Below are 25,851 nucleotides of genomic sequence, written 5' to 3' on the forward strand. Positions count from 1 at the left end.
GATTCTCTCTTCTGAATACATGTACCACAGTTGGAAATCAAACACTTAAATAAGATAGGCAGATGTTTGAACAGAACAGGTAGAAGAAAGCTTCATTTGATTTTGAACTTTACAGGTTGAGAGTCTACAACAAAAACATAAGACAATGACGTCATCGTCTCACTGCACTTTCACGCGTTCCCGACAATTTCCTTTGCTTTATCGATTCCTGTCTGATCCTCCACAAACCTACAAAAAACGAGGCCAATACGGACCGAACAAGATAGTTAAATAAAGTATTTATTATAATTAATGGCTTTTTATTATCTGCTGATAAAAATTGATAGACTATGTCTCCGCGATCCATTCACGGTAAGCGCGCGCTCAGAAAGTAAGCACTTATTTATGTTTCTCACTTCGCTATTGTGAACAGTTAACTGAAATTGTCCTCCAAACATGAAATTAAGAAGTTTTCCATTTGACAAAAACCTGTTTATTTTGTGAAATAAACTGAAAAAGCAGTTCGTCGAAATTAATTCATGAGCGGTCCATCTGAGCGGTCCGTATTGTGAAATTCGGGCCGCTAAGGGAACCAATCAGAATTCTCGACCAGTTCAGTCATAATAATACTAATAATAGTTCTTAAAAATAAACCTCAGCCAAGTGATAAACAAGACCGGAGATTTTCCCTGAACATTTACTGTGGTTTTACCAGGCTTGGATGTCTGTACAAAACAAAATTACAAACCTTGTAATTTTGTGACAGTCTACGACAGGAATTTGATTTCATTTTCATCAGAAGTACAACTTACTTACAATGTTATGTTTCACACCTTAAAAGAACTAAGAATCGTACATCGAAACTCAGAGGTTGTCTCTACTGGCTAATTTTGGCGAGTATAATTGAGATAAAGCCAAAATGCCTGGCTTTCTTTTTCTAGTATTCCGAGTTTTTGAGAATCAATGTCTACCTTGTGTCACTCAATTTCACTTTCTATCCTGGCCTCTGTTCCCTTTGTAGTTACCTCTGAAGACAACGGCACTGGTGTTTACAGAACAGTATGGAATAAGTTAAGAGAGCACAGCAAAGTATGGTATGACTAACTTGTTTAATTCTATCTGCCTGTTCAAGAAGGTCTATTTACAATCTCTAAATAATATCCTATCCATTTCAGAAGTGAGAGACACAGACCAGTGTTAAGCCTGAATTATGTCATGTATTTTAGTTTGTGGTTTTCTTTCCTTTGGTGTCACTCTGTAAGTAAGGTTGTAATATGAAAGACCAGTAAGTCCAATATGGACTAATTCAGGTACTTCATTTTCACCTCCGCAACTTCTTAGCTTGAGGTGGCTGGCCTCCATTTTGGTCTCCTACATGATTGTTGCTTTCTAGATCTTCTTCACTGTCATCACTGTCCTCATCTTCATCCTCACTTAATTCTGTGACACAAATGATATGAGTATGTTAGTCTGTGAAAAGTGCCGCGGCTGCTGTAGCAACTGTCAAGCAGGCTGTATAAAATAGGCTACAAGTGCTTTACATGCCCATGTCTTCTAATTTCCTGCCAAAGCACGCAACTGAATAACTGGGACTGAATGTCAGTGTTGCAGACTAAAGGAAAATATTTTTAATATCCCAAACTCACTGGGTGAGCTTGGATAACCAGAAGCTAACCATCTAATGGGAGGGCAGACTTTCAATCACTTGAATACTCCCCAGGTTAGCCTGTTTACAGTCAGCTCTCCATAATGGCAATGGTAACACAATATAAACTTAAAAAGTCTGCAGTCTGCATTTTACCTTTGATCTGGAGTTTTTAAATTTCACCCTCAGTCTACATCTTACCCCAAGTCTGCAGTCTATGATTTACAAAACACCGTTAGTTTAAATGCCAGAGTTTGTATTGAATGTAACAGAGGTATTCAGTGACAGGAAATATAAAAAAGGAAACCACTATAAACCCATTGCCTTGGTTCCTTGCTTAGGCAGTTTTAATGTGATTTAAACAAATTTTATCCTCATTGTTTTCCTCTCCTCATATGATACATGTACTCTCAACATAAAGCTATTTTGTTTGTGTCTTTAACAAAGTTAGGAAGCATTAAAAAACTCCGAGTGCTTTCAATTATACTGAATTTTCTGGACATTCCTGCTGAAATATAAATAAAACACTTCCATCAGGGAGGAAACTCTCCAGAAAAAGTGATCCAACTCTGAACGTGGTCCTCCTTGACTGATTTGACTGGATGTTCCATTTTCGTAAATTTTCTTTTAACCCTGTATGGTCTTGTTGCGTTGAGCGTTGTGTACATTTTAAACTCTGAAGGCATTTCTGTCGACGTTTACATTGATGACTTCTATGGCGCAGAATGTACAGCTTCGTCCGAGCAGGCTTTTCAACGTTTGAATTCTTTGTTCGACGAGTTAGGCATTGATAAGTTAATAAAGATGGTGAATTTTAAGCTCGGTAATGAAATCTGAAGGTGAATTAATCAACATGACACGAGCGTGGGACAAAGAAAAATTCTGAGTCCCCGACAGGAATCGAACCCATGATCTCCCGAACACCGGGCGGGCGCTCTATCCACTGAGCTACGAGAACTCATGGAGAGCAAGATCATTTAACTGAGTTCATATATGATAGGTGTCCTGCATACTGCTAGGATCAACGCTATCGAATTCATCGTGAGTAGTGATAAGTTAATAAAGATGGTGAATTTTAAGCTCGGTAATGAAATGTGAGTTAGGCATTATGGCCGCTCGCAAGAAAGATTCTCCTCCATGTCACAAAATGCTTTGCCTGGGTATTTGGGTCAACACCTTGGACATGACTTTATCTGTTCCTGCGTTTCGCGTTTCTGAGCTTCAACAAGAACTTCACGCGTGGTCGGTGAAACCATCCTTTACGAGGCGCGAGCTCCAGCGGCTACTTGGTAAATTATCATACGTTTCTGCTTGCGTTCGTCCAGGCAGGGCTTTTATGAGTCGCCTCCTCAATGCCCTTCGTTCGTGCTCTTCTTCTCCTCGGCGTACAATTTATCCTATTTCGGATGAACTTCGTGCGGACATTGACTGGTGGATGTTTTTTCTTTCTCATTACAATGGCATCTCTGTTATTCCTTGTGATCTCATCATTTCTAACCCGGAGCAGTTCGCCACTGACGCTTGTCTGACTGGTTGCGAGGCGGTTTGTTTCGGCGAGTGTTTTCACAGAGAGTTTCCGGATTTCATTCTCAACCAAGGTCGCCACATCAACGAATTAGAGCTGCTCACTATCGTCGTTTCTATCAAACTGTGGACGCACAAGCTTCAAGGTCTGGGAGTAGAGCTTCTAACCGATAATGCTACCTGCGTTTCAGTCATAAACTCTCAACACTCGTCTAATGTTTTCATGCAGCGCTGCTTACGCGAACTCTGGCTGCCCCTTGCTTTGCATAACATCCAGCTCAGTGTGCGTTCGGTTCACAGGTGCGACAACTGGTTAGCTGACTCGCTCAGTAGATTCCACACAGGCAATTTTTGTTCCCAATTCAACTCACTGGCTGCAGATTTATCCCTTACAGAATGCACCGTGCCAGACAGTTTGTTTCTGTTCGCAGTCGAGTAGCCGGGCTCATGGATCTATCCACTGTTCTTTGTTTTGCAGCGAGTGCTGCCCCACTGTTGGACTATGCTTGCAAGATTCAGTCCTTTGCATTTCAAGAGTCAACCAAGAGGAACATGAGAACTCAATTGAACGCTTATCTTTTATTTTGTGATCACTTTGCTTTAATCCCGTTTCCTGTTTCAAAGCAGACTTTTTTAGCATATTTAGCTTTCCTGTCGAAATTGTTATCTTGTTATCGTTCTTTAATTAACTACATCAATATTCTTAGACATATCAACAGGTCACTAGGAGCTGATTTCTCCTTTATGCATGACTATGATGCTTTTCTTACGCAGCGGGCTCTCCATCGTGTTATGGGTGATTCAGTGCATTTCACTCATCCGGTGACTTTTGATATTCTTCTGAATGTATTGCATCATTTTGATTGGTCTTCTCAATTGCATATTTGCATGCATGCGGCTTTCCTAGTTGCTTTTTTTTCCTTTCTTAGAATTTCTAATTTAGTACCTTGCACTTTAGCTTCCTGTCAGTCCGACAACGCTTATTTCCTTAAGCGCGAAGATGTTTCTTTCACTGCGTCAGGAGCGGTTCTTAGGGTGTATAGGACCGAAACTATTCAATTTAAACAGCGTGTTCTAGAAATCCCTTTACCGTTCATCCCCAATTCCGTGTTGTGTCCAGTCACAGCACTTCAGAATTATTTTCGCGCAGTACCTAGCCAGGCTAGTTCGCCCTTGTTCGTTGTCAATCACTGTGGTTCGCTTAAGCCTTTACTCGCCGCTCATTTCAATCGGTTCTTAAAATCTTTCGCTGCTGTGGGTCTTAACCCATCCACTTTTGCTTTCAATTGCGGCGCTCCCACCGTATTTATTACGGCACAGGGCGACTGGCGCAGCGATGCATATTTAGTTTATCTTAAATTGTCGACCGAGAAGAAACTTGACATCTTGCGTGCCATTTCCGTTCGTCTTTCCAACTTGACTTAATTTTTTATTTTTATTATTATTATTTTTTATTTTATTTTTTCTTTCCCCTTTTTCCTCCATTCTCATTTCACTTTTTTTTCCCCACTCATTTGGGTTTGGGGGTTAATTTCATAGCCTGTAGTTTTCAATAAATTGTTCTTTTGCCCCAAACTCGTTGCGTGCTGTTGTGTCTACTAATGAGGCCCTGTTAGGGGGGTTGCCCATGTCCCCTGTCTGAATTTCACAAGCAGCTATCTCGGCACTTCGCAAGATTCTTATGTTGCCGTTCGAAATTTCGTCTTATTAATAATAACAATAATAATAATAATAATGATAATAATAATAATACTAAAAATATTAATAAGATACTTTCAAAACTGAAACCAGAGTGACTTTCAGTTTTTGTAGGTGCAGTTTGTTCAACCTCGATCCATGGCTAGACTAGTAATGACCCCAATAAAATAACGAATTGATGTGACACTACCAGTTAAAAGTGAATGCCTTGTATCAAATTTGACATGATAGTAATGTAGAGAATATTAAAACATCCACTGAAGTCAATGAAGACACAACAGCAATGGAGTAATAATAGTGTATATTTTAGGGCCGTCTATGTTATTATTTAAAAAGCTCTACTCAGAGGTTCAAACGGTCTGGGCGAATGACACTCCTTCCAGATGATGTACCTAAGGACATCCTGCCAAAGACCACCGTCTGCTTGGCTTTCATCATCGGAGTCAAGGTCGCTGGTCTCCTCGTAACTTCCTTTGGCTGGCAGAAAATCTTCCACTTCATTTTGATATCTAAGAAATGTCTTGTACGACATCTCTGTCAGTTTGACAAAGTCGTCTCCTCTCTGAAAATGTCCTACGTCCACTTTGCCTGCTATAGTATCTCGGTGACAGATGAAGTAAAATCTCTCCAACAGATGACAGATAGATGGAGCGCGCGCGCACGTGGATCTAGTCTCCTACTTCTTTGGACTCGTCACGCAATCCTCCTCTGTGACGAGCCCTAGTTGGATATTAGTTTTTATAAGGTCGTAATACTAGCAATAATGATAAATATTGCATAAAACGTACAACAGTTTTTAAAGACATGTTTCGGCATGCTTATGCCATCTTCAGTTTAATAGTATATAACTTGTGTCACGTATCATTAGTCACTCTATTAAACTGAAGATGGCATAAGCATGCCGAAACATGTCTTTAAAAACTGTTGTACGTTTTATGCAATATTTATATTAGTTTTTGTTAATTAATGTCGTTAATGACGTTAATGTATTTCAGTCGGTAAAATGAGACGCATTTAAAACTCATTTCTTGGTTTTATTGAAACATTATTGACCTTATTGTTTAAAACATTCACTGCTTTCATACTGCTTTCACAAATCCGAAATTCGCTGTAAGTCTGTTTTGACATTGGTGTCACTTTCCCTATTTCGCTGGAGTAGTCTGTCAATCGTTGCCAGTTCGTGGCTCTCGTGTCGCCGTTTCAAGGCCATGTCGCTTGTCAGAATTTACCCCTAAGAGGGCCTCACTAATTTGGTGGTTTTTGGCTTTGTCAAAACGCTTAATTTGTGACACACCCCCTAGTGTGGTTCATGTCTTTTCGCAGTCGAGTCAGGTTTCTCCTCGGTCATATCGAGTTCAGCTTTGTCTCAAAGGTCAGTTGTGGTTTCTCCTCGCTAGTTTTACCCTCCCTACCCTCCCTGGGTTTAATTTCATAGCCTGTAGTTTTCAATAAATTGTTCTTTTGCCCCAAACTCGAGGACTATTACTAATAGTCCTCTAGTAGCGTAGCCAATTAAAATGCAGAATTTGCATGGTTGTAGCGAAAACTAAGACCCCCGAAAACTAAGACCTAAGACCTAAGACCCGAAAACTAAGACCCGAAAACGAAGACCCGATAACGAAGACCCGAAAACGAAGACCCGAAAACGAAGACCCGAAAACGAAGACCCCCTGTGTTCACTTTTGTTTGATTATCGTTTCCTTCGTCTTTGAGTGGGATTTATTACAAGTTTTGCCAGGGAAACTAGCTAGCATGGCGGCTATTGTTTTATCGTTTATGGCCCGTTTTAGATTGTCCGAATCCTGGTAAATATAAAGATCAGATTGACTGTACAGACTTGATAAGCTCTCTGATTTTCCCGACAGAAGAATGTCACACCCCACCTAGCAACAGTCTGACAGTTCGCCTCGCCGGATCCCAAAACTGAAGTAGGAACACCTCGTTAGTAATTTGTCTCCATAATGTTTGGCTCGTGTTTCAGTTTCATTTTTTAAAGCAATGAAGGAAAAATAATCAAACCATCGACAGAGTGCATTGACTATATGCAAAAATCGGTTACTTTTCCGTTTATTTCCTTGTTCGTCCCGTAGGAAAAGGCACGTGATATGATTTCTGTTGGCAGTATTAACCGGGGTGAAGTGAATTGCAGCTAAGTGAAAATACCTGAGTACAGGTGTTTTATGGCAGTTACTGTTATGATGACATTAAGGCGACTTTAAGTGTTGGTGCCAGTGCACTAAGAGAAAGGTTGTAGTTGTGTTAATTAGATTCAAATTTTGCTTAAAGTGCCTATGAAGTAAAAAATAATTGCTGCTTCTTTGAAAGGCTTATCAAAGTAAAGAAGAATGGTGTTTCCCTTTTTAGAATATCTTTTTTTATTCTAGAGATATTTACGGTTTTGTATTATGCAAATGAGGAAAGTGATGATGTCATAGGTGGTTCCACTTGAACAGTAAAACACTGAATCAAGAATATCTCTAGAAATATTGGAGCAGTGTTCTTCAAACTTGGCACCACAAATGTGCATCACAAAAGAAACAGAATGACACCTTCTGTGTTGTTGCCATGGCAACACTTTTGGCTCCAGTCTCTTTCTGTGAAAAACCAAATATGCCAATTTGCAACCCTTTGAAAAGGGACAGAGGGTTTTGCTGGGAACATGCACGATTCTCATATTGTCTTAACTCTCCCCATTAGATTGTTGGGAGTGGATGATCCTTGTTTAAGATAAAATCTGGTAATGTTAGTTTTAATTAAAACAGGACCAGCAGCATAACTGTTGTCATGGCGACGGCACAATGGGTGTCATTTTGTTTCTTTTGTGATGTACATTTCTGGTGCCAAGTTTAAAGAACACTGCTTTAATATTTCTAGAGATATTCTTGATTGAGTGTTGAACTGCTTAGTAGAACCACCTATGACGTCATCACTTATAATACAAAAGCATGAATATCTCTAAAACAGAAAAAGATATTCCAAAACGGAAAACGCCATTCTTCTTTACTTTAAAAAGCCTTTCAAATCAGCAGCAATTATTTTTTACTTCATAGGCACTTTAAGACTCAAGTGTTTGATTTAGCCCTATAAAGATTAAAAGAGGTATCCTATTTAATAGTTTTATTCACTATTTTCGAAAGTTGTTCCAGTTTCATCTTAAGTAAGAAAGAAAAAATATCAACACTCCAACAGCGTCAAAAGCCAAAAAAGTGCAGTTAGTATTACTGACATTGCTATTGTTTGTTAATGTTTGTTATGTTATTTTATTTGTGTTGGTGCCAGTGCACTAAGAGAAAGGTTAGTTGTGTTAATTAGATTCAAATTTTGCTTAATTACTTGGGACGCAAGTGTTTGATTTAGCCCTATAAATATTTAAAGAGGTATCCTATTTAATAAGTTTTTTTCACTATTTTCGAAAGTTGTTCCAGTTTCATCTTAAGTAAGAAAGAAAAAATATCAACACTCCAACAGCGTCAAAAGCCAAAAAAGTGCAGTTAGTATTACTGACATTGCTATTGTTTGTTAACGTTTGTTATGTTATTTTATTTGTAATCACTGTTTTTTTTTATTGATTGCCGCAAGAATACCATGCCATTTCACACTCCAACAGCATCAAATGTGAAAAAAAATTCAGTTAGTATTACTGACATTGTTATTGTTTGTTATGTTATGGTATTTTATTTGTAGTCACTGTTTTTTGATTGTCGCAAGAATACCCATTCTCTGGTGCAAATAAGGCGCTTTTACGGCTTTCTTAAATGGACTTAGGCCAAGTGTAATCGAGTGTAATTGAAGTACAGCGTTTGACCGAGGAAATAAATCAGTTCAATCTGTTGAGTGAAAACGTTGTACTGTAGTGGTGGATTTTCTGTTTTATGGGTTGAGTCCTAAAGTTGCTAAAGTCCGGGCGGCGGAAAGACATCATAATCCTACAATTTATCATAATCAAGGACGGGGGTGGAGCAGGGGTTAGGAAAATAAAGAAAATAAAGGGATCTTAGTTTTCAGGTCTTCGTTTTCGGGTCTTCGTTTTCGGGTCTTAGTTTTCGGGTCTTAGGTCTTAGGGGTCTTAGTTTTCGCTACAACCGAATTCGCATTAGTCCACTAGTTGGGTGATACTAAAGTGCCTTATTGCCACAGTGCTATAGTGCCTTATTGCATAGTGCTTTAGCGACGTCAACGCCCAAACCATCCCAATAGAGCACTCTGCACTAAAAATCAGCTTAACTTAAGCTTACCTTCGCTCGTGGCTGTTGCTGATGTCTTCTCTTCCTCGATAATTTTCGTCAAACAGGAATTAACATCATTTTGAAGTTTTCTCAGGGAATACACTAGGCTTTGCAAACTCTCTTCTTTTCCTTCACAAGATTCACTTGAATGAAGATCGTGTTTAAATTCTATCAATGCGCCGCTTCTTTTCGTCAACACACCAACTACCGCCATTTTGATTCTACTAGAACCTAGTCCCTTTATATTGAAGTCACGGCCAAAAAGTAAGCAGGAAACGCCTGCTTTGAATCGCTGGACTCGGCTTCGTTTCGAAAATGTTTCTGAAGGGTGGTAGACCTTGGTAGATGGCCGATTCTACGGAGAAGTCTTCAACAGATCAGGAAATACGAATTGTTTGGTCGTGGTTTAACTGCTGGACCGACCATCAAAAGTATGAGTTCATGGATATCCTTGCAAGTAAAGTGACTCCTGGTAAAGTATGTTCTCTTTTTGGAGCCATGGAGTCTCTCTCGCTTGGAAGTCCGGATGTGTTTCACTGCCAGCTTCGAATGTTTAACAAGTGGTTTTTGCGTTGGACTGACCACGAGAGAAACCTTTTTGTGGACGGTCTAGAGGAAAGGGACTACCAAACAGTTCAATACTTCTATGAAAAAGTGTCACAAACTGCTGATCAGGAGTAGAGATGGCCAGTTGAACTGTATGTTCTGTATGTTCAGCCGCTTCTTCTTAATGGTGTTGGGTAACGATTTTTTCTGAATCTAGCCTTTACATCAAATCGGGGGGGGGGGTACTTCCTTATAAGAGGCTAATGGGGATGTGCTGCTGGATGGAGTTGCATTTTCACAACTGGATTGACTATCATGGGGTCGCATTTTCAATAGAGTTACTAGAATGGGGTCGCACATTTTCTGATTTTTGAGGTAAGACAGTTCTTCATATTTACGGTTAGCAAAATTACCAGAATGTTTGTACTGTAGGTGAAAAGTAAAGTGGTCTTTATTCAATATAAAGTACATTTATAAATAGAAAGTGACTAAGTTGGGATTGCGAAAATTACATATTCACCCAAAAGTGTTTAAGATGGAGTCTATAATTGGCCACAGCATAGACTAGAATGGGGTAGGGGCTCTGAGAGGCCAGCAGCACATATCCAGCAAAAACTAACCCACATACCTCCCCCAGGCATCAAATGTGACAACTTGGTGGTGAGCTGTGGTGAACACAAGTGGTGACGCTTTCACAGTGGAGGAGTATAAAGAACAATATTATTAACTGGAACACTGATAAGTGAGTGGTCACTTTGCCTTCCTTTTTGGCAAGGGAGGCAAAGGAAAGAGAGAGCCTGATACCAAGGTTGACTACTGTTTTGTAGTCCTAAACATTCACGAAGCGAAATTTTACAACCCTAGAGCAGTGGCGGATCCAGAACTTGAGCTAAGAGGGGGGCCTGGTTTTGTTTTACTTGCCCTGCCGGCTTTTCTTCCTTCTGTCATTTATTCTTCTTTTAAGGCAGGGGACCGGGCCCCTGGGCCCCTCCCCTAGATCCTCCACTGTAGAGTCCTTATTATTTAAGAGAATGATTAATGCGCACATGTACATTAAATTATTCATTAAAATAAATGCATTTTTAAATACACTTAAAAGTTCGTACATAAACATTCCTTTAGAGATTAATAAATTATTTCCTTTGTTTGTAACCTTATACTTAAGTGAACTGAAATTCATCTATGCCAACTCTCCCAGATTATCTGGGAGTAACCCGGATGTGGACCGAGTCTCTACCGTACGGGTCGCCAAATCTCCCAGGCAATACAAATGAAAGTGCATCAAATACATTTTTCATTCAGAAACATAACCATGAAATGAGAAACAGAACATTAAAAGATAAATAAATAAATAAAAAGATTTACAGGAAAGGACCATCTGAAGGTACTCCATTGAGAAGAGCATTCTACAATTCAGATTTACACCTTTTCATTGATGTTGTTTCACTTATCAATTGCATGCAGTGGAGAGAGGCACCATAGAGTAAAGTGTCTTGCCCAAGAACAAAACACAATGTCCCTGGCCAGGGCTCAAACCCAGACCACTTGATCCGGGGATGAGTGCACTACCTATGAGGCCACCGTGCCTCCTGAAAATTAGTTAGGCTACAAGTTTAATGTTGGACTTCCAATTTAAAGGCAATTTGCAACTGTCAGAGGCATTCATTTTCTTTTAATTTCTACCAGCTGAGTAAGTGACTGTGTGAAAAAAAATTGTGAAAAAATGAAATGGTTTCCGATATGGTGTAGTCAGTGTTCAGTTCATTTTCAAGCTAACAATTTTACCAGTCACTTAAATGAGTACACATTTTATTCAACAAGTTTGGAGGGGACCACATAAAGTGTTTTGAAAAAACACAGAGAAAGAAAAGTTTTTTGACACTCATCAAAAGGATTCTACATTGCATTCTTCCATGTTTGAACAACAAGTATTTAATTTCTTTCCTATGATTGAGAGGCTGTTTTACTCTGACAACTTTGTTGAATGAGAAAGTAGTATATTAAACTGTTATGATATTTGTCACTTGAAGATGTGTTTTTTTTCAGGAACTTAGCACTTATAAAATTGCACATGGGTATCAGCCAACTTAATTCCAAATTTTACAGACTGAGGGGCTTTTTATTAACTGTTTGTCTCCCAGGGCTGAATTAATCACCTGTAGTTTGCACCTTGCAGAATTTCCAATGGTCAATGTTCAAGCCAGGTGAGTTACATACGGGGTGTGTGCACGTTATAGTGTACAAAAAATTTACTGTTGCAGTTAATTGTTTTTCCTGGCATGACTTTCCCAACAAAGTACAGTGAATGCTTCCCATAAAATGAGCAAGAGATGTCTCCCCCCTGTAGTTGTGACAAATCTTGTTTTTGTATTTTTTGGGAAGTCATGGTGACCTTTTGTTGTTTTCTTTGTAAACTCCCAGCTATTCACTTAAAAGCTCATTGGATGTCTTGTCTTGTAATTTTGATTCTTTCTTCTGCTGATATTCTGCTCTTCTCTTTTGTCTTTCCTTTACTTCATCGATTCCCATAACTTTCCAAGCAGGGTTTTTTGACCTCATGTTTTCTTGAAGGACCATTATAAAATCCTCATGTCTTCTTTGTTCTGCTGCTAAGGCCTCACGTGATGTAGCCTCCTCTGGCAATTTCTAAAGTAACAATAATCAAGTTAATAAACAAAAAGATCTATTCTCCATTAAGCATGCAGGGCATTGAGTCATTTGTTCCATCTTCCAATAACTAACTTGAAACCTTGATCGCCCTTAAAAGTTTGAACTATTGGGAGTCAACTTTAAAGAACTCTGTTAAAAATGTTGTGACCAAAGAGATCTGAACCTAACAGAACTGCATCCTTTGTTAATTTACGTTCTGATTGGTCACAAAGAGGGAGACACAGGACTTTGCAGTGTTGTGGTGTTGATTGTCTTTCTAATGCAGTAATAATGTGGTGAATAAAATCCCGCCTTGCAGTGCTGTGGTGATCTCAAACCCTATGGTGTGTGATGTTTGTGTTTTTCATGCTACAGTGTTCAGTGAAATGAAATTATTTGCAGTGCTGGCATTTCTTGTTAGACCTTTCTCCGACCTAAATTTAGCACAAAAACTTCCTTGATCTGTGCTAATTTATAGTTGCATAGTAAGCACAACACTTACCATTGAGCCGCTTCGGGGACTGCAATGATTTTACTTAATAAAGCTATCCATCATAGTGTTTAAAATACAAACCAACCAATACAGAACAACACTGTCTAGTTAATCTTCAATATGCCTAAGCTGCCAATCTGAAGCTGTTTTTGACCTTTACAGGAGTCAGCAGTATCGACTCATAGACAATGACCAGCATTGTGATATGTTTATTTTGTCGAAAATTGATGAGGTATAAAAGTTCTATGTCAAGTGTTGACGTTCAAATCAAGGGGCTAAAAATATATGTTGCGGTGACGCTGTTTCGTTGAATTTTATTGCGGTGATGCGATATTCGTTAATTTTTTTGGCGGTGTTGCAGTGTTCAGAGGCCCCCAGTGTCCCCCTTCACAGTGTTGAGGAGTCAGGAGGGAGAGTTGTTACACTGCCAATGTCATGTAGATAACTCATACGGTTGCTATTTACTTCTATTAGAGGAGCTTGTTTGAATCTTGAAAAATTTGTTTCCGGGGTTGAAGTCAACCCCTCCTTCTTCCCCCTCCTATACACACATTGCACAGTTAGAAGATGGCGCAACATGGTCTGTTACTGGTTCCTATTCATTGATTTGTAGCACTAGCTATGAGCTGTTTAGTTATTCTTTAGGCTTCATCGCAAATGTTCTCGTTTGTTTAGAGAACTCTCCAGATATCCAGTTCAGGATGGCAGGGCTGCACGCCGAGTTCTTCACTGAGGCCGCCTTAACAAATATTTCGCAGGTAAATACCTTTAGCATTTCTTCTTTAGATGGTACTATGGCCTTCATTAGAATCCAAGCCACGCCTAAACCACCAAAAGTAATCCCAGAACTTAGCAAAAGACGGTACAGTCTGTCGCTAATCATAATGCCGTTGGCTCTGACTGAGCTTATGTAACATGCATGGTACAAAGCGATGAATAACTCGATGAATAATATACCAGGCAACCGACCAGGCGACCAAGCTATTCGATGTTCAGATGTTCATGAAAGGACTGGGTACAAGACCAATCTTTTCTCTCCGGATCAAAGCCTAAAAATGGCTCTGTCAGAAGAGGACATAGCTTCCTCCCTCAGTGAACCAGACCAAGCTACAAAGGGCTTTACCTTTCAGCAGACCATGCTTAGGGTAAAGGACCCTAAAGTGTCGTTGGATTTCTACACGCGTGTAATGGGTATGAGGTCTGTACATTGTTTCTATTTTACCAAGTGGACGCTTTTAATGTCCGCACCATCCCGTTGAGGAGCTTTGAATTTTACCCCTTCAGAAAAGTAAACTTTTTACCCCCCCCCCCCCCCCCCCCCAAGAAAGGAAGACCAAAGTGCCGACACACTTCCCCGATCAGAATTTATTAACAGATCAAAGGTGTGGACGCAGTTACCCCCTCAGGAACGGCTTTTAAGACTCCTCCCTACGGTTACCTAGTACCTCAATAGGAGCGGTGGGGGGAGTGGAGGGGGTGCAGATAAAAAATGGAATGGCCCAATGATAAATCATAGCTGGGGAGGTAGCCTCTTTTGGTAGGATATACCATATTCATATTGTTTTAGTGTTTTTCCCAAGAAGAGGTCAATTTCTGAAGGGAGATGGGCACGGGGCAGAGTGTCAGAATTTCCCGCACCCTCTTCACCTGCGTCTCTTATACCTTTATCTCCCGACTCCCTCCCTCTTTCGTCCTACTCCTGTCCCTTGTAAATTAGGAGACTCAAACAGATCTTACTCATTTAACTACAAATTCATAAGCAGAAGTAAGTCTCTTTTTCGGCCCAAGCATGAATGTTTATTTGCTCATTTGCTGAGAAGTATCAGAGAAGTCTCAGAAGATGCTACAGGTCAAATAACATTTTGGATTCCTGTTTTGAAAGTGTTCTGCTGAAAATCAGTGTTTTGCATTTCTCTCCCGTTTCCTGCTCTTTTTTCTCCTTCCTCTCTCGTACCCCCTCCCCATCCCCGTTCCCTCCCACATTTGAGATTTTATAGGGAAATTAAGGAAGTTAATATCTGTAGACATGGCAGGTGTTGATTTTAGGGGTAGTTTGGGAGTTTAGTTGGACTAAACACTCACAGGAGGCTTTGTCCCAAAGGGGTACAGCCTTTTTCAGGCTGTAGGTATATAAAAGGTTAAGAATTTCACGAGGTAGGCCTGGTTGTTCAAAAGGTGGTTAACTTCAAAAGACAGACTGAAGCTAATTCACTGATAAAATATACTGTTTTGTGTTAATACCAGTCCAATTCATGTTCTAGGCTTTTAAGGAAGTTCCACTTCCCAGAAATGAAATTTTCACTGTATTTCCTGGGATTCGAGGAAGCAGGCAGTATTCCAAATGATGCTGATAAGAGAACCAAGTGGCTTTGTGCCCAGAAAGCCACTCTGGAGTTGACTCAGTAAGCAAAATATCACCTACATCAGCACTTAACCCGAACAGTTGGTTAATAGGTGTCTTAAATTACTCAGTGATCTAACCAGTACATATGAGTGGTATGAAGTAAATAGGTAACCTGGAATACAGGCTGCCCAAGCATTTTGTGATAGATAATCCATTAGAAATATCTAGTGTGTCCTTCTTGCCATGTAACTGCATTTTCAAATTTTATTTCATTTTTATGCCAAACTTGTACCTCATTTTGAGACCTGTTACACTGACTGTAGTGTTATAGAAATTTCTAGTGGTCGAGTTAATATGAAATTCAAGCTTAAAATAGCATGTGCTTTCTTGTACTCCATTGTGTCCTGTAATGTCATGGTTGGTTTATATGCAGTTCTGGTAAATGTTTTTGCTCAAGCCTTTGATAGGAAATGACATTGTTTTGCTGGTGAGAAATTAAAAATATGTACATCCGGGTACTGTGCTAACAAAGTCACTATCTCAGCTTATTTGTTGCATTCATGTACTCATTAGGAATGTTTTACAAGTTTGATTTTAAAGCGAACAATATTCTTTATGTTTGATCTTGCCAGTAACTGGGGGACTGAGGATGATCCCGAGGTGAAGTACCACAATGGAAATTCTGAACCTAAAGGATTTGGTGAGTGTGAACTTTGTGGGACAAAAGCATTACTGCATGTTTCAATAACATGTGGTCTCTAAATTCAAAGCTTAACCGACAAATGCATTTTTTGCTACCATCAATGAAATGTTCAGTGGCGCCTCCCAGCTTTCAGCTACTGCCACACGCATGGTAATCAAATTTTTGAGTGCTGAGTTCAGACAACGAAACAGTGCTCAGCAGTAGTTGTTAGCTGGGAGGAGCTGCGAACATAATTGTGATTGATGGTAGTGAAAAACGCGTTTGTCGGTTCAGCTTTGAATTTTAGAGTCTGCATGTTATTGAAAGGCACAGTAATAATTTTCTGACAACTGGGTCTTAAGTCTTAGTTTTTGAGGTTTGGAGGGGTTGTTAGTTGTTAGGTGTTTCTGAGACACCCAAAAAATAACATATCAGGTGGCTATAAGAATATTACAAAACAAAACATTTTTCATCAGTTATGAGCTTTTCAGTTCTTGCATTGTAAACTAGACTGTTTAAATGCTTTCTTGTCTTGTTTTTGTTGTTGCTGTTTGAATATTCCTTGAAGTTAATAATCTCATTCAAATTAGCTGAGATTGTTCGCTTTAGAGAGATCTGCAGCATGAGGTCCATATAAAAGGAATAATGGTTGAGTGTTCATGCACCAAGCTGAAGGCAAGATCCATAAAATTGCAGAAAAAAAAAGAAAAGAAAGAGACCAATATTTTCTAATACAGACCAAACAAGCTAGTTCAATAAGTTTTTATTATTTATGGCTATTTTTAATCTGCTGATAAATTGATGCATCCCTGCAATCCATTCTCAGTCAATGCAGGCATGTAAAGTAGGCATTTCTAACATTGCTTTTGAGAACATTTAACTGAAATTGTGCTTCATACATGAAGGTAAAAATATTTCTCCTTAAGAAAAAACTGTTTATTCTTTGTACTGATAACACAATTTGCCCAAATCAATTGTGTGCAGTCCTTCTAAGTGGTCTGTATTGCAAGATTCAGACCACTCAGGGAACCAATTCCTTTTATCATCAGGGGCCTGTTCATCCATATAATAAATGACAATACTGAATAATCACTTTGAACAATGTTTTTGTTCCACTCAAGGACATATTGGTTTCTCAGTGCCAGATGTAGAAAAGACTTGTGAGCGATTTGAAAAGCTGGGGGTCACATTTGTTAAGAAACCTAATGATGGTGAGGTTGTTCTTCATACCGTTTTCATATTTAAGTTTGACTTCTTGAACTTGGCCTCTTGAAACACAATTAACCAATCAGAGGATAAATGTTTCTGCAAAACAAATGTTAACCACTGTTGTTGAAGAATACGAAAAAAAAAAGTTGTACAAGGAATTACAGTGTGACTACAATTCTAACCGAGGCCATCTGACAAAATTTTCTACAAATTCAGTGCATAAAAATCGTGGAGGTTAACAATATTTTTCTAACAAATTATCGAAAGTGACCACAAATCTGTTACCTTTGAAATGTACAACTTGATTACAAGCCAGGGTAATTTGTTGGAAAACTATAATTAACCTCTATGATTTTTATTTGTTAAATTTGTGGAAAATTTTGTTCGGTGGCCTTGGTTGGAATAGTCACACTGTAATTGCTCAAAAAAAGTTGCAGACATCCCAGGAAACTTTCATTTTTGGATTGATTGGTTAGATAGGTGTGCAGTGGTTCAAAAAAACCAACAGCTAAAAACCAGGTAGTTACTTACTAAGCATCATGCAACAGTGCATTTTTGCCCCTGAAATCTTTTGTCGACCTTGAATGATGTAAAGGAGTACCGGTAAAATGCTTCTACTTAAAAGTTGCCATTCATTTGTTTTCTTCAGTCTATTTCTTTCCAATAATTGGTTGTGCTTTCGTGCAATGACACACTGAGGGAATAACCATTACATTACTTTGTGCAGGAGTCTGTTTAGTTGCGCTGTATTGTTTGTTCTTTAATTTATGTCTGTTCTTGTGTACCAGTACACAAGAACCAAACCTAATAATTATTATTAGGGCCATGCAATGTTTATCGTCTTTTATACAACTGTTTTTTGCCCTTACCATTTTGTTAGGTAAAATGAAAGGAATAGCATTTGTTCAAGATCCAGATGGATACTGGATTGAAATTCTGAATGGTGAAAATCTTGTCAAGGTTACAAGAGAGTTTTCATCATAGAAAGGCTATTATGACCTGTTGGAGACTCCATCTAAGAAGTGCTTAGACAACATTTCAGGAACACCATTTGAGTAACAAATTATATTACCGTCTTCCATGCAATATCTAGACACTACATGTAGTTAAAGAAATATTGTTTGTTATACTATTAAATACACTTGCACTCCTGTTAATTACCATTAGGAATTACGTGAATAAAGCTAAATACTAGACTTTCTTAAAGATTTAATTTGTTGTGTCTTAAACTTGTGGGATCATGCTCAAAATACTGTCAAAAATGGTTGAATAGGTGTATGGGTGAGTAGGGAAGGGGACTGACCTGTGGGGAGTAGGGGCAGTACACACCATCATGTTTGGAAAACTTTCATTAATAATTTGGTGGGTAGTGGGCGTGCATTGTCAGCTCAGTGTGATGTTAATGGGAACAGCCGAGTATTGAGTAAAATGGAGGATAATGTTTAAGGATAAAAGATTGTCCAAAAATGAACAGTTGGTCTGGTGGCAAAGATTCTACAGTGACTGTGAAATTCTTACTTCAACATATCAATCATTGGCATTAGCCATTATCCTCTGATATGCCAGCAAGCTGGCAAGGTGTTTATTTAATATGTAATTATCTTTGTTTGGATTGCTCTAACTTTAACATCATGGTGGTAAAGAGAAGAAAGTTTCATGCATATTGATTGGTTTATCCAGTTTTTAACACTTTGTCTCAATTAAAAAGTTAAACTTCTGGCTAATTCCACTTTAGAATCAGGCAATGGACATCAAATCAGACAGGGTCTATTATGTGATACTCGTAGTTCAAATATTTGAGCAACAGAATGTGTTGTCCACTAAGAACATATGGAAATAACCCAGTGGTCTAATGATTTCTAAGCTTGCAACACAGATAGACTACAAAATTATTTTGAGCACTTGTGTTTGACTTTTGCCACACATGCATACAGGCTGTAGCCTTACACTGACAACTGAAAATTAGTAATATATTAGAGAAAACTTTTCGAACTGAATAGTCTTCTGAGGGCTTTTCTTCCGGGCAAATACAGATACTTGCTTTTAATTATTTCAGAGCTGAGCATGCAAGAATTATGTTTTAATTACTACTCCATGCCTTGTAGCCTAATTCTCAGAGAGTGGGTGGCTGCAAGCGACCTGTAGCGTCTGAGAATAGGGCTACATGCAGTGCTCTACACAGCAAAACAACATGCAGCTTAATAGGGTGTTTTTCTTTTACATGCCAGCCATGTCAAAGTTTTCTTTCTCTGATCAGTAATGAGGTTCTTCATTACACTGATCATTCAGTCAAACAACAATTTATGTAATACTGTAACAAATATGGACTTGGAGATGACAGTAGATCAAAGATTATAAAAATAACTTAAATATTTGAACAGTAAAATTAAATGGACATTTTGTACAAACATCTATTCCTATTTGAGTGAGTTAGTTTTAATTACTTTTTTGCCTCAATATAAATAATACTACTCTAGTGACTAACATTTCCCTAAAAAGGGAAAAAAAGCATGCAACTCAGTTGGAGAAAAACGACCTTCTTATTTGTGTCATTATTCTGTATATGCTGCCCTGTTAACTATCAGGATTTCTTGTGAGGAGAAATGTTGATGAAAGGGCTTGTGAGTTTTTGTGCAGTTGCCCGTTCCTGTTTAGGTCTGTCTCTTGTGCCACCTGAAGCTTTGTACTGCTGAGGACTACTGTAAGTCCTAGTCAATGGTGAGCTGCTAGGAGAAGCAGACAGGCTGGAAATATTGAGCTTTGACCCACTTGATGATCGTATCCAGTCATCCTTAAACACCTGGATTGATAAGTGAGTCACGTGACTGGATAACTTGTTTGTTACATGGGCTAACACCATCTACCAAAGAAGACATTTTACAAGTTAGAAGAGTTCAATATAACTCAAAACAAAACCAATATGCTTCACAGTTAACTGTTAATACTAAGAAGCTCGGACTGGTCTGTTCATTTTATCACAACTCTGAATAATAAATATAACATTGTCAAAATTTACCAAAAGATAAATAGAAGACCTGTACAAAGCTGGAGGGATGAGAAAGCTTAAAAGACAAAATAGTGAATGAAATGAAATGGATGCAGGTCCATATGAATATGAGGGCAATTAAGGATTGACACTACAAGTGATAGGCAATATAAGTACACCTTTTAGTATACGATTTTTACAGGATGTTTTCTAATAATGTACATATGTAGTTTGTACATATTTGATTTCTGGTGTCTGAACACTGCAAGTAACATATCCTGTAGCATATACATTCTCATACCTGCTCACTTGCATCTCTTCTTATTCTCACATGCAGGGAGCCAGCCTACAAAAGTTTAATGACAAATGTTAGTAGCAAATCCCCCCAAAATGGATAATCTTAAGTAGAGAACAGTGTCCCTGAGCTGAGAATCTGTTACTACCATTTTAAAGATCCAAAAGGAAAGGATTAACCTACAAAAACTGTCCTGTAATTGTAATTATTATTACTGAATGGTAATTTAATGACATTCACAACCATTCAGTTAGCCCAAGACCAACTCAATTACTTCTACTTGGCCAATCTCAAAAGGTAATAAAACCAAAAACCAAAACCAAAGTAATTGCCCGATAACTTTCGACTCTCAGTTTAAGATAGCTCTGAATGTTACCTCTAACTAACCTCGTTTCAACCCTTTAAGCCCCTTGAGGTTTACTCACTTAACACTTAACTGAATGGACTAAAGTGTGTCATCTCACCATTCTTCCAAATGAAACTGTCCAGAAATGCTCATTTCTGAATTCTAGCACTCCATCTAAGGTGGATGCCTGCAAAAAATATCAACAACACAAGTGAAAAAAAAAAACATTGTAGAGGAAGCCACAATGGATGACAAAAGTAGCTGAGACACTTTTAGAAAATGGCACTTTTCTTATTCTATTTTATCTGCATCTAGCATTAATTCTCTGATACCCCCAGCCCCCCCCCCCCCCCCCCCCCAATTCAATGTTGTGTAGGTGCTGTGGTCTGTGCAGTCTAAAAAATAGAAAAATCAACATTGTTTGGGGAGGAAGGGGAGAAATGTTTCCAAGACATTCAAAAATCGATTTTTACTGCCAAGTGTCTGAACACTTTTGTCACCCATTGTAGATACCATGTTAAGTAACATGTTGACTGTTTCTTATTACTATCTTACGTTATGGGAATGATGAACATATAATTCAGTGGTGCACTGTTTGGAGGGAGGGGGTGGGGGAGCAGGTCTTTGGGTAACCACTGGAAGTGGTTGTGGGATGATTCTAACAATAGTGAATAAAAGAATTTTTGAATCAACCTTCGTCCCAGTCAAATTAAACCGGATGTTCTTTTGTCAGGAACTCACTGTAATGTTTTCACAACTTTCAATTCAAATTGTAAGGAAAGTTGTAGGTTAAGAGAGGTAAAAAAGCACTGCTGTCTGTATTAATAAGTACCTGTATAAAAAAAATTAAGTTGAGAGGGAATAAATGGGCTTTCTATCTGGACCAAGAAAACTATTTGCACCAATAAAATTAGCAGATGTCAACAACTGTGGTTCACCTTTGCAGCTCAGAAGCTTTTCAACAACTAGATATAATGTATAGAAGATAAATTTACCTCTCTGAGGCACTTGTCTATCTGGCTCATAATATCAGTGGGACAAGTCTGAAAAAAAGTAAAATAAAAACATAATATCATATTGTCTGAGTTCTCTTGGTGTTGTTATAGATAGTTAATGTGTCAATCAGGTGTGGTTATGACATATTACCAGCCAGTGAGTGACTTCCCACAGCATTGTTAAAATAATTTACTGTTGTATTTTCTAAGATTTAAGTGTAAACCAGTTTACCTAAATTCTAAATTCTAATAAGGGCCTTGGCATCCACTGTAATTGGCTTTGCTGTACTGGTCTCCCGGTCTAGTGAATTTGTTGTATATAAGTTAAGTATTTTAGTTAGCTGAAGTTAAATAAATAAATGGTACAAAATGTCGCCGAAGGGAAAGAAGATGTAAGGAGTGTCAATGCAGAGCAGGGTTGTTCCCACACAGAATTCAGGATCATCGGTAAGTAACAAACTAGTTCAGTGAACCTCTCGGATTACAGCACTCCACAGCACTAAGCTTCATTACATTTTCACAGCTCTCTTACAGACGAAACTCACACTCTTATATTAGTACACTTGGAGTTACCAGAAAAATCTCAAAAGAATTAAATAGCATTATTGCAAGGTTTCTAAATATGAAATTATGTATTACATGGGAAATGTATCATTCACGAAGGTTTTAGGTGACAGCTGTATGACTTCTGGTTCAAGTACTCTGTAGAATTTTAATGAAAACAACAAGCCGTAAATTTAATTTGCAAAGGATTGGAAGGAAATATATTCTTCCCCCATGTGATTTCCAAAACAGAGTAAGGTTGTGCAGAAAAAAAATTTAAATGGTAACGGCAAAATCTGTGATTTTTTTGAAATAATATACTAACTTCAAAAGATCGCAAACAAAACTTGATGATAGTGAGCTCTGCTTAAAACTATAAAACAGATGCCTGGTTAAAAATTACAACTTTGCTTGCTGTTGTGGCAATTTCCACAGACAAACTTGGTTCTCTGTCATGGCGGGCACCTCTGACCTACTAACTTCTTCACTTCTGTAATTGTTATTTTCCAAACGACTTCTGTTAGTTTTAGATGAGTCTTCTAACTGTTTTTCTTATTCCTTTGCCACAAGAGTGTTTTGGTTGGATATTATGGACTGATAAGTTCCTGATAGCTTTCATCACTGCTCTCATTGATTGAAGAGAGCACATGGAAAACAGCTCATCTCAATCCCTCCATTTGCACATAACCACAATTCCTTGCATCTGTGATCTTACTGTTGACCACAATTCCTTGCGTTTTGCACGAAAAGTGATTGAATGCCCCTATATTGTAATTTTTTACTAATAAGATCTGCTGCCTCTTCTTTTCACTTCAGGCTCACTCACTGCAGCAGCAACAAATGACGCAAATGGTAATTATGGTGTGGTAAGTATGTCATTCTTTTGCATGCAAACATGGAATAGTTTTTGCTTCTACTGTTACCTTGCCATCACACCCTCCCTACCTATATCTTTCTCCCTGCAACTGCCGAAAAAGAACACCTGATTGCAGGTTATTCTAAATTATTACACAACTTTTTGTGAAATGATCTTGAATATCGTTTTAAATTTGAATTTGATGGTAACACTGAAAATATGAAAATCCAGATGTTTTGAACTTATTTTGCAACCACTCCAAGATATTTCCAACTAAAGATAAAGCAAATATTTTGTGGTTGTTCTAGGACCTTTCGTTTGTATGAAGAATGCAATAAAACAGTTATAAATCAATATGAATCTTTACACCCTCTGAATAGATCAAAAAAATTGTTTCATCATTGAGAATTTAACTAAAAGAACATATTTTACAATTGTGTGTATGGAAAAGCTATTCAAAGCTGTGTATTATGCATCAATAATCTCTTGAGTGATTATATGACATGCTCAGTACGTCATGATTTTTTTCGCTCAGGTGCCTATATGATGTACTATTTACATCAAAATGTTAAGAGATTTACTTAAACTCCTCGCATACCAGAAGCAGCTTTTATTGACCACCAAGAATTTCAGAAGAGTTCGACTGCTAATTTTCCCATGGTTGTGACATCATAGGGATATCAAATTACATCAGACTCAGCAAACTTAACTGCATTGAAAAGGCATTTAATGACCTTTCAGAAAATGTGTCCATGTCTATAGTCAAAGTGAAAATGCTCATGGTATTAGACGTTTTTTACCAGACACTCATTTTCAGTGAAAATGGTGTGGCACACAGCACACAAAACCCATTACTTGCTGATGATTTCAGTATACATGTACATAAAGGATAAAGGTTGATCTGAGTAACTGCATTGTAACTAATATATAGACAACAGAAGCAGCAAAAATTAGCAATGTTATATTTTGTTATTATTCTATACCATCTTCATCTTCGAAAACATCAGTCTGAAGATGGTATAGAATAATAACGAAATACACCATTGCTAATTTTCCTTGTATCTGTTGTCTGTATATTAGTCACAATGCAGTTAGTCAGATTAACCTTCCTTTATACACAGCATACACATTGGTCTGGTACTCAAGGGATTAGACACTTCCACAGTCAGTAACTTAAGGAGGGGGGTGAATACAAGCATCAAGAGTTTCCCGCTTCCGGTTTTCAGGCAATGCATTATGGGATATGCGCTCCAGAAAAGTGAGCACCACTCTTGAATCTGCGCCATTACTGAATATTCATTTCATCTTCGCGTCTGGTTACCTTTTATCTTGTCTTACTTCTCCGTCTTTAATTCATCTTCTACCAATCCTAATCAACTACATACGTCTAAAGTTTCAAGTGACGGTTTCCAGATAATTTTGAGGGAAAAAATTACATTTAAAGTTGTGATTTCAGGCGAAGAATTTCTGACCGGCTGCCATGAGTTCTGAGGAGTCAGAGGAGTCTAACTTACGATGAAGTGAACTCTTGGCATTCTGACGCTCTGAAGCTTTATTGCCGTCAACAGGCCTTGAAAGTTTCCGGAAGCAAGCAAGAACTAGTTACTCATGTGTTTGCAGCCTCGGAAATGGGAATTCCTGTCCAACCGACCGCTGAACACTCTTAAATGAAAAATCTTATTGTAAGAAATAAATTTCTTAAAACAAATCTCCAGTTAAGAATTTGGTTTTGTTAAATAAAATTTCTTGTTTTAAGATTAATTCTTATTTTAAGAAACAGTTTCTTACTTTGAGATTCCTTATTAAAATCCTTAATTTAAGAAGGAATGCTCTTATTTCAAGACAAGATTATTTTTATTTTCAAGAACAGTTCAAGAATATTGTTTCTTTAAAATTAATTCCCATTTTAAGAGCACTTTTCTCATTTCATGTAAGTATATCAAGAAGTATTTCAAGAATTCCTGTTACTTTCACTATTCTGGACAAGATCAAATCCATTTACAGGTCTCTCCTATGGTGCTCAGTGTGAGGATAACCAAAGCTCTGAGGCCAGGGACAGTGTAGATTAAACACTTGTGGATGTAGTATCACATATACTTAAGTCTTGTAATGCCATCGCTGTACTTATTAGTAGAAAAATACAATGCTCTATGCAAAGCAATGCACATAAAAACTCAGTCTTTTATTTGTAATCCAGCTAGACATTGGATTCACAACAGGACATTAAACTACTTCATAAATGCTTAATAACCATTTTTTCTGTGTGGAGAAATAACCACATAATAACAATGGCCACACTCCATTCAACCAAATACTCCGGAAATCAGTCCACAAGCAAGTTTTTGAAATTTCAGGATACCTCTTGAGGCTGTCCCAATGCTCCAGAATTCAAAAGAGGAGTTTACGGTGAAATAAAAAGCACACAATGTATGCTACTAAATACCATTAATTTATCATGCTCTAACAGCTAGAGTCACATTCAGTACACTAAAGATAATTTAAATTCAAAGTAAGTGAATGTTACATACCACAGCCTTGGAGTTTAAATTGACCACTGTAGCTCTTCAAATCTCTTTTCTTACAATAATCCTCAATTATTTCCAAATGATGAATTGATTTTAACAAATGATACACAAACGGGAGAAATTGGACGCTTGTTGGAAAAAAAATCCTAAATAAGATGTTCCTGGTCCTGTGTAAGACTCCATGGCCACCAGGAAAGGGTTGAATTATCCTACTTTTATTAAAGGATACATGTCGCAATATATTAACACGTCTTGTCAAGTGAAATCAAATTTCTTTGAAGTAGGAACAAACCTCAACATGATTTTTAAG

At 38.0% G+C, this 25,851-nt stretch overlaps 6 protein-coding genes and 1 long non-coding RNA gene across 7 annotated transcripts in view; 4 read left to right on the forward strand and 3 right to left on the reverse strand.

Moving 5' to 3' along the window:
• Positions 1 to 1,069: 1,069 nt before the first annotated feature.
• On the reverse strand, positions 1,070 to 9,328 carry LOC149110951 (uncharacterized). Its single transcript, XM_089291536.1, has 2 exons — positions 9,082 to 9,328; positions 1,070 to 1,419 (listed from the first exon to the last, which is right to left on the reverse strand). Exons 1-2 carry the CDS (start codon positions 9,284 to 9,286, stop codon positions 1,301 to 1,303), a joined length of 324 nt encoding a protein of 107 aa, XP_089147662.1. The 5' UTR covers positions 9,287 to 9,328; the 3' UTR covers positions 1,070 to 1,300.
• Positions 2,409 to 3,702, forward strand: LOC149110952 (uncharacterized). Its single transcript, XM_089291535.1, has one exon. It carries the CDS (start codon positions 2,712 to 2,714, stop codon positions 3,585 to 3,587), a length of 876 nt encoding a protein of 291 aa, XP_089147661.1. The 5' UTR covers positions 2,409 to 2,711; the 3' UTR covers positions 3,588 to 3,702.
• An 89-nt stretch (positions 9,329 to 9,417) lies between the features above and the next one.
• On the forward strand, positions 9,418 to 9,753 carry LOC149110953 (uncharacterized protein C14orf119 homolog). Its single transcript, XM_089292356.1, has one exon. It carries the CDS (start codon positions 9,418 to 9,420, stop codon positions 9,751 to 9,753), a length of 336 nt encoding a protein of 111 aa, XP_089148482.1.
• A 1,517-nt stretch (positions 9,754 to 11,270) lies between these two features.
• Positions 11,271 to 13,750, reverse strand: LOC110041259 (uncharacterized). The gene is made up of 2 exons (XM_020746544.2): positions 13,527 to 13,750; positions 11,271 to 12,264 (listed from the first exon to the last, which is right to left on the reverse strand). The coding sequence occupies exons 1-2, from the start codon at positions 13,641 to 13,643 to the stop codon at positions 12,040 to 12,042; spliced, it is 342 nt and encodes a 113-aa protein (XP_020602203.2). The 5' UTR covers positions 13,644 to 13,750; the 3' UTR covers positions 11,271 to 12,039.
• LOC110061546 (lactoylglutathione lyase-like) lies at positions 13,693 to 18,201 on the forward strand. Its single transcript, XM_020768413.2, has 5 exons — positions 13,693 to 13,958; positions 15,022 to 15,162; positions 15,737 to 15,804; positions 16,908 to 16,997; positions 17,876 to 18,201. The coding sequence occupies exons 1-5, from the start codon at positions 13,693 to 13,695 to the stop codon at positions 17,977 to 17,979; spliced, it is 669 nt and encodes a 222-aa protein (XP_020624072.2). The 3' UTR covers positions 17,980 to 18,201.
• A 341-nt stretch (positions 18,202 to 18,542) lies between these two features.
• Positions 18,543 to 25,851, reverse strand: part of LOC110061368 (zinc transporter 6-like) — a 28,130-nt gene continuing 20,821 nt past the window's right edge. The window contains exons 13-16 of the mRNA XM_089291533.1: positions 21,618 to 21,665; positions 20,741 to 20,809; positions 20,283 to 20,327; positions 18,543 to 19,855 (exon numbers count right to left, since the gene is read on the reverse strand). Of these exons, the coding sequence (XP_089147659.1) occupies positions 19,577 to 19,855; positions 20,283 to 20,327; positions 20,741 to 20,809; positions 21,618 to 21,665 (441 nt within the window). The 3' untranslated portion in view covers positions 18,543 to 19,576. The remainder of the gene's footprint in view (positions 19,856 to 20,282; positions 20,328 to 20,740; positions 20,810 to 21,617; positions 21,666 to 25,851) is intronic.
• LOC149110954 (uncharacterized) lies at positions 21,665 to 25,266 on the forward strand. The gene is made up of 2 exons (XR_016207851.1): positions 21,665 to 23,026; positions 24,473 to 25,266. It is a non-coding gene; the product is annotated as an uncharacterized LOC149110954 (long non-coding RNA).

The sequence above is a fragment of the Orbicella faveolata genome, unplaced genomic scaffold (assembly GCF_042242905.1).
Source record: "Orbicella faveolata isolate gen_17 unplaced genomic scaffold, um_ofav_v1 contig_24, whole genome shotgun sequence".
Taxonomy (NCBI): Eukaryota; Metazoa; Cnidaria; class Anthozoa; order Scleractinia; family Merulinidae; genus Orbicella; species Orbicella faveolata.

What these genes read in the sequence shown, in the direction of transcription:
- LOC149110952 (XM_089291535.1), top strand. Translation starts at nt 2,712, where the DNA reads ATGAAATGTGAGTTAGGCATTATGGCCGCTCGCAAGAAAGATTCTCCT.
- LOC149110951 (XM_089291536.1), bottom strand. Translation starts at nt 9,286, where the DNA reads ATGGCGGTAGTTGGTGTGTTGACGAAAAGAAGCGGCGCATTGATAGAA. An exon ending in AGCAACAGCCACGAGCGAAG is followed by an intron (nt 1,420 to 9,081) that starts GTAAGCTTAAGT and finishes TTTGTGTCACAG; the next exon opens with AATTAAGTGAGGATGAAGAT.
- LOC149110953 (XM_089292356.1), top strand. Translation starts at nt 9,418, where the DNA reads ATGGCCGATTCTACGGAGAAGTCTTCAACAGATCAGGAAATACGAATT.
- LOC110041259 (XM_020746544.2), bottom strand. Translation starts at nt 13,643, where the DNA reads ATGATTAGCGACAGACTGTACCGTCTTTTGCTAAGTTCTGGGATTACT. An exon ending in CTAAAGAAGAAATGCTAAAG is followed by an intron (nt 12,265 to 13,526) that starts GTATTTACCTGC and finishes TTGTTACTTTAG; the next exon opens with AAATTGCCAGAGGAGGCTAC.
- LOC110061546 (XM_020768413.2), top strand. Translation starts at nt 13,693, where the DNA reads ATGAATAACTCGATGAATAATATACCAGGCAACCGACCAGGCGACCAA. An exon ending in ACGCGTGTAATGGGTATGAG is followed by an intron (nt 13,959 to 15,021) that starts GTCTGTACATTG and finishes TTCATGTTCTAG; the next exon opens with GCTTTTAAGGAAGTTCCACT. An exon ending in TGTTAAGAAACCTAATGATG is followed by an intron (nt 16,998 to 17,875) that starts GTGAGGTTGTTC and finishes CCATTTTGTTAG; the next exon opens with GTAAAATGAAAGGAATAGCA.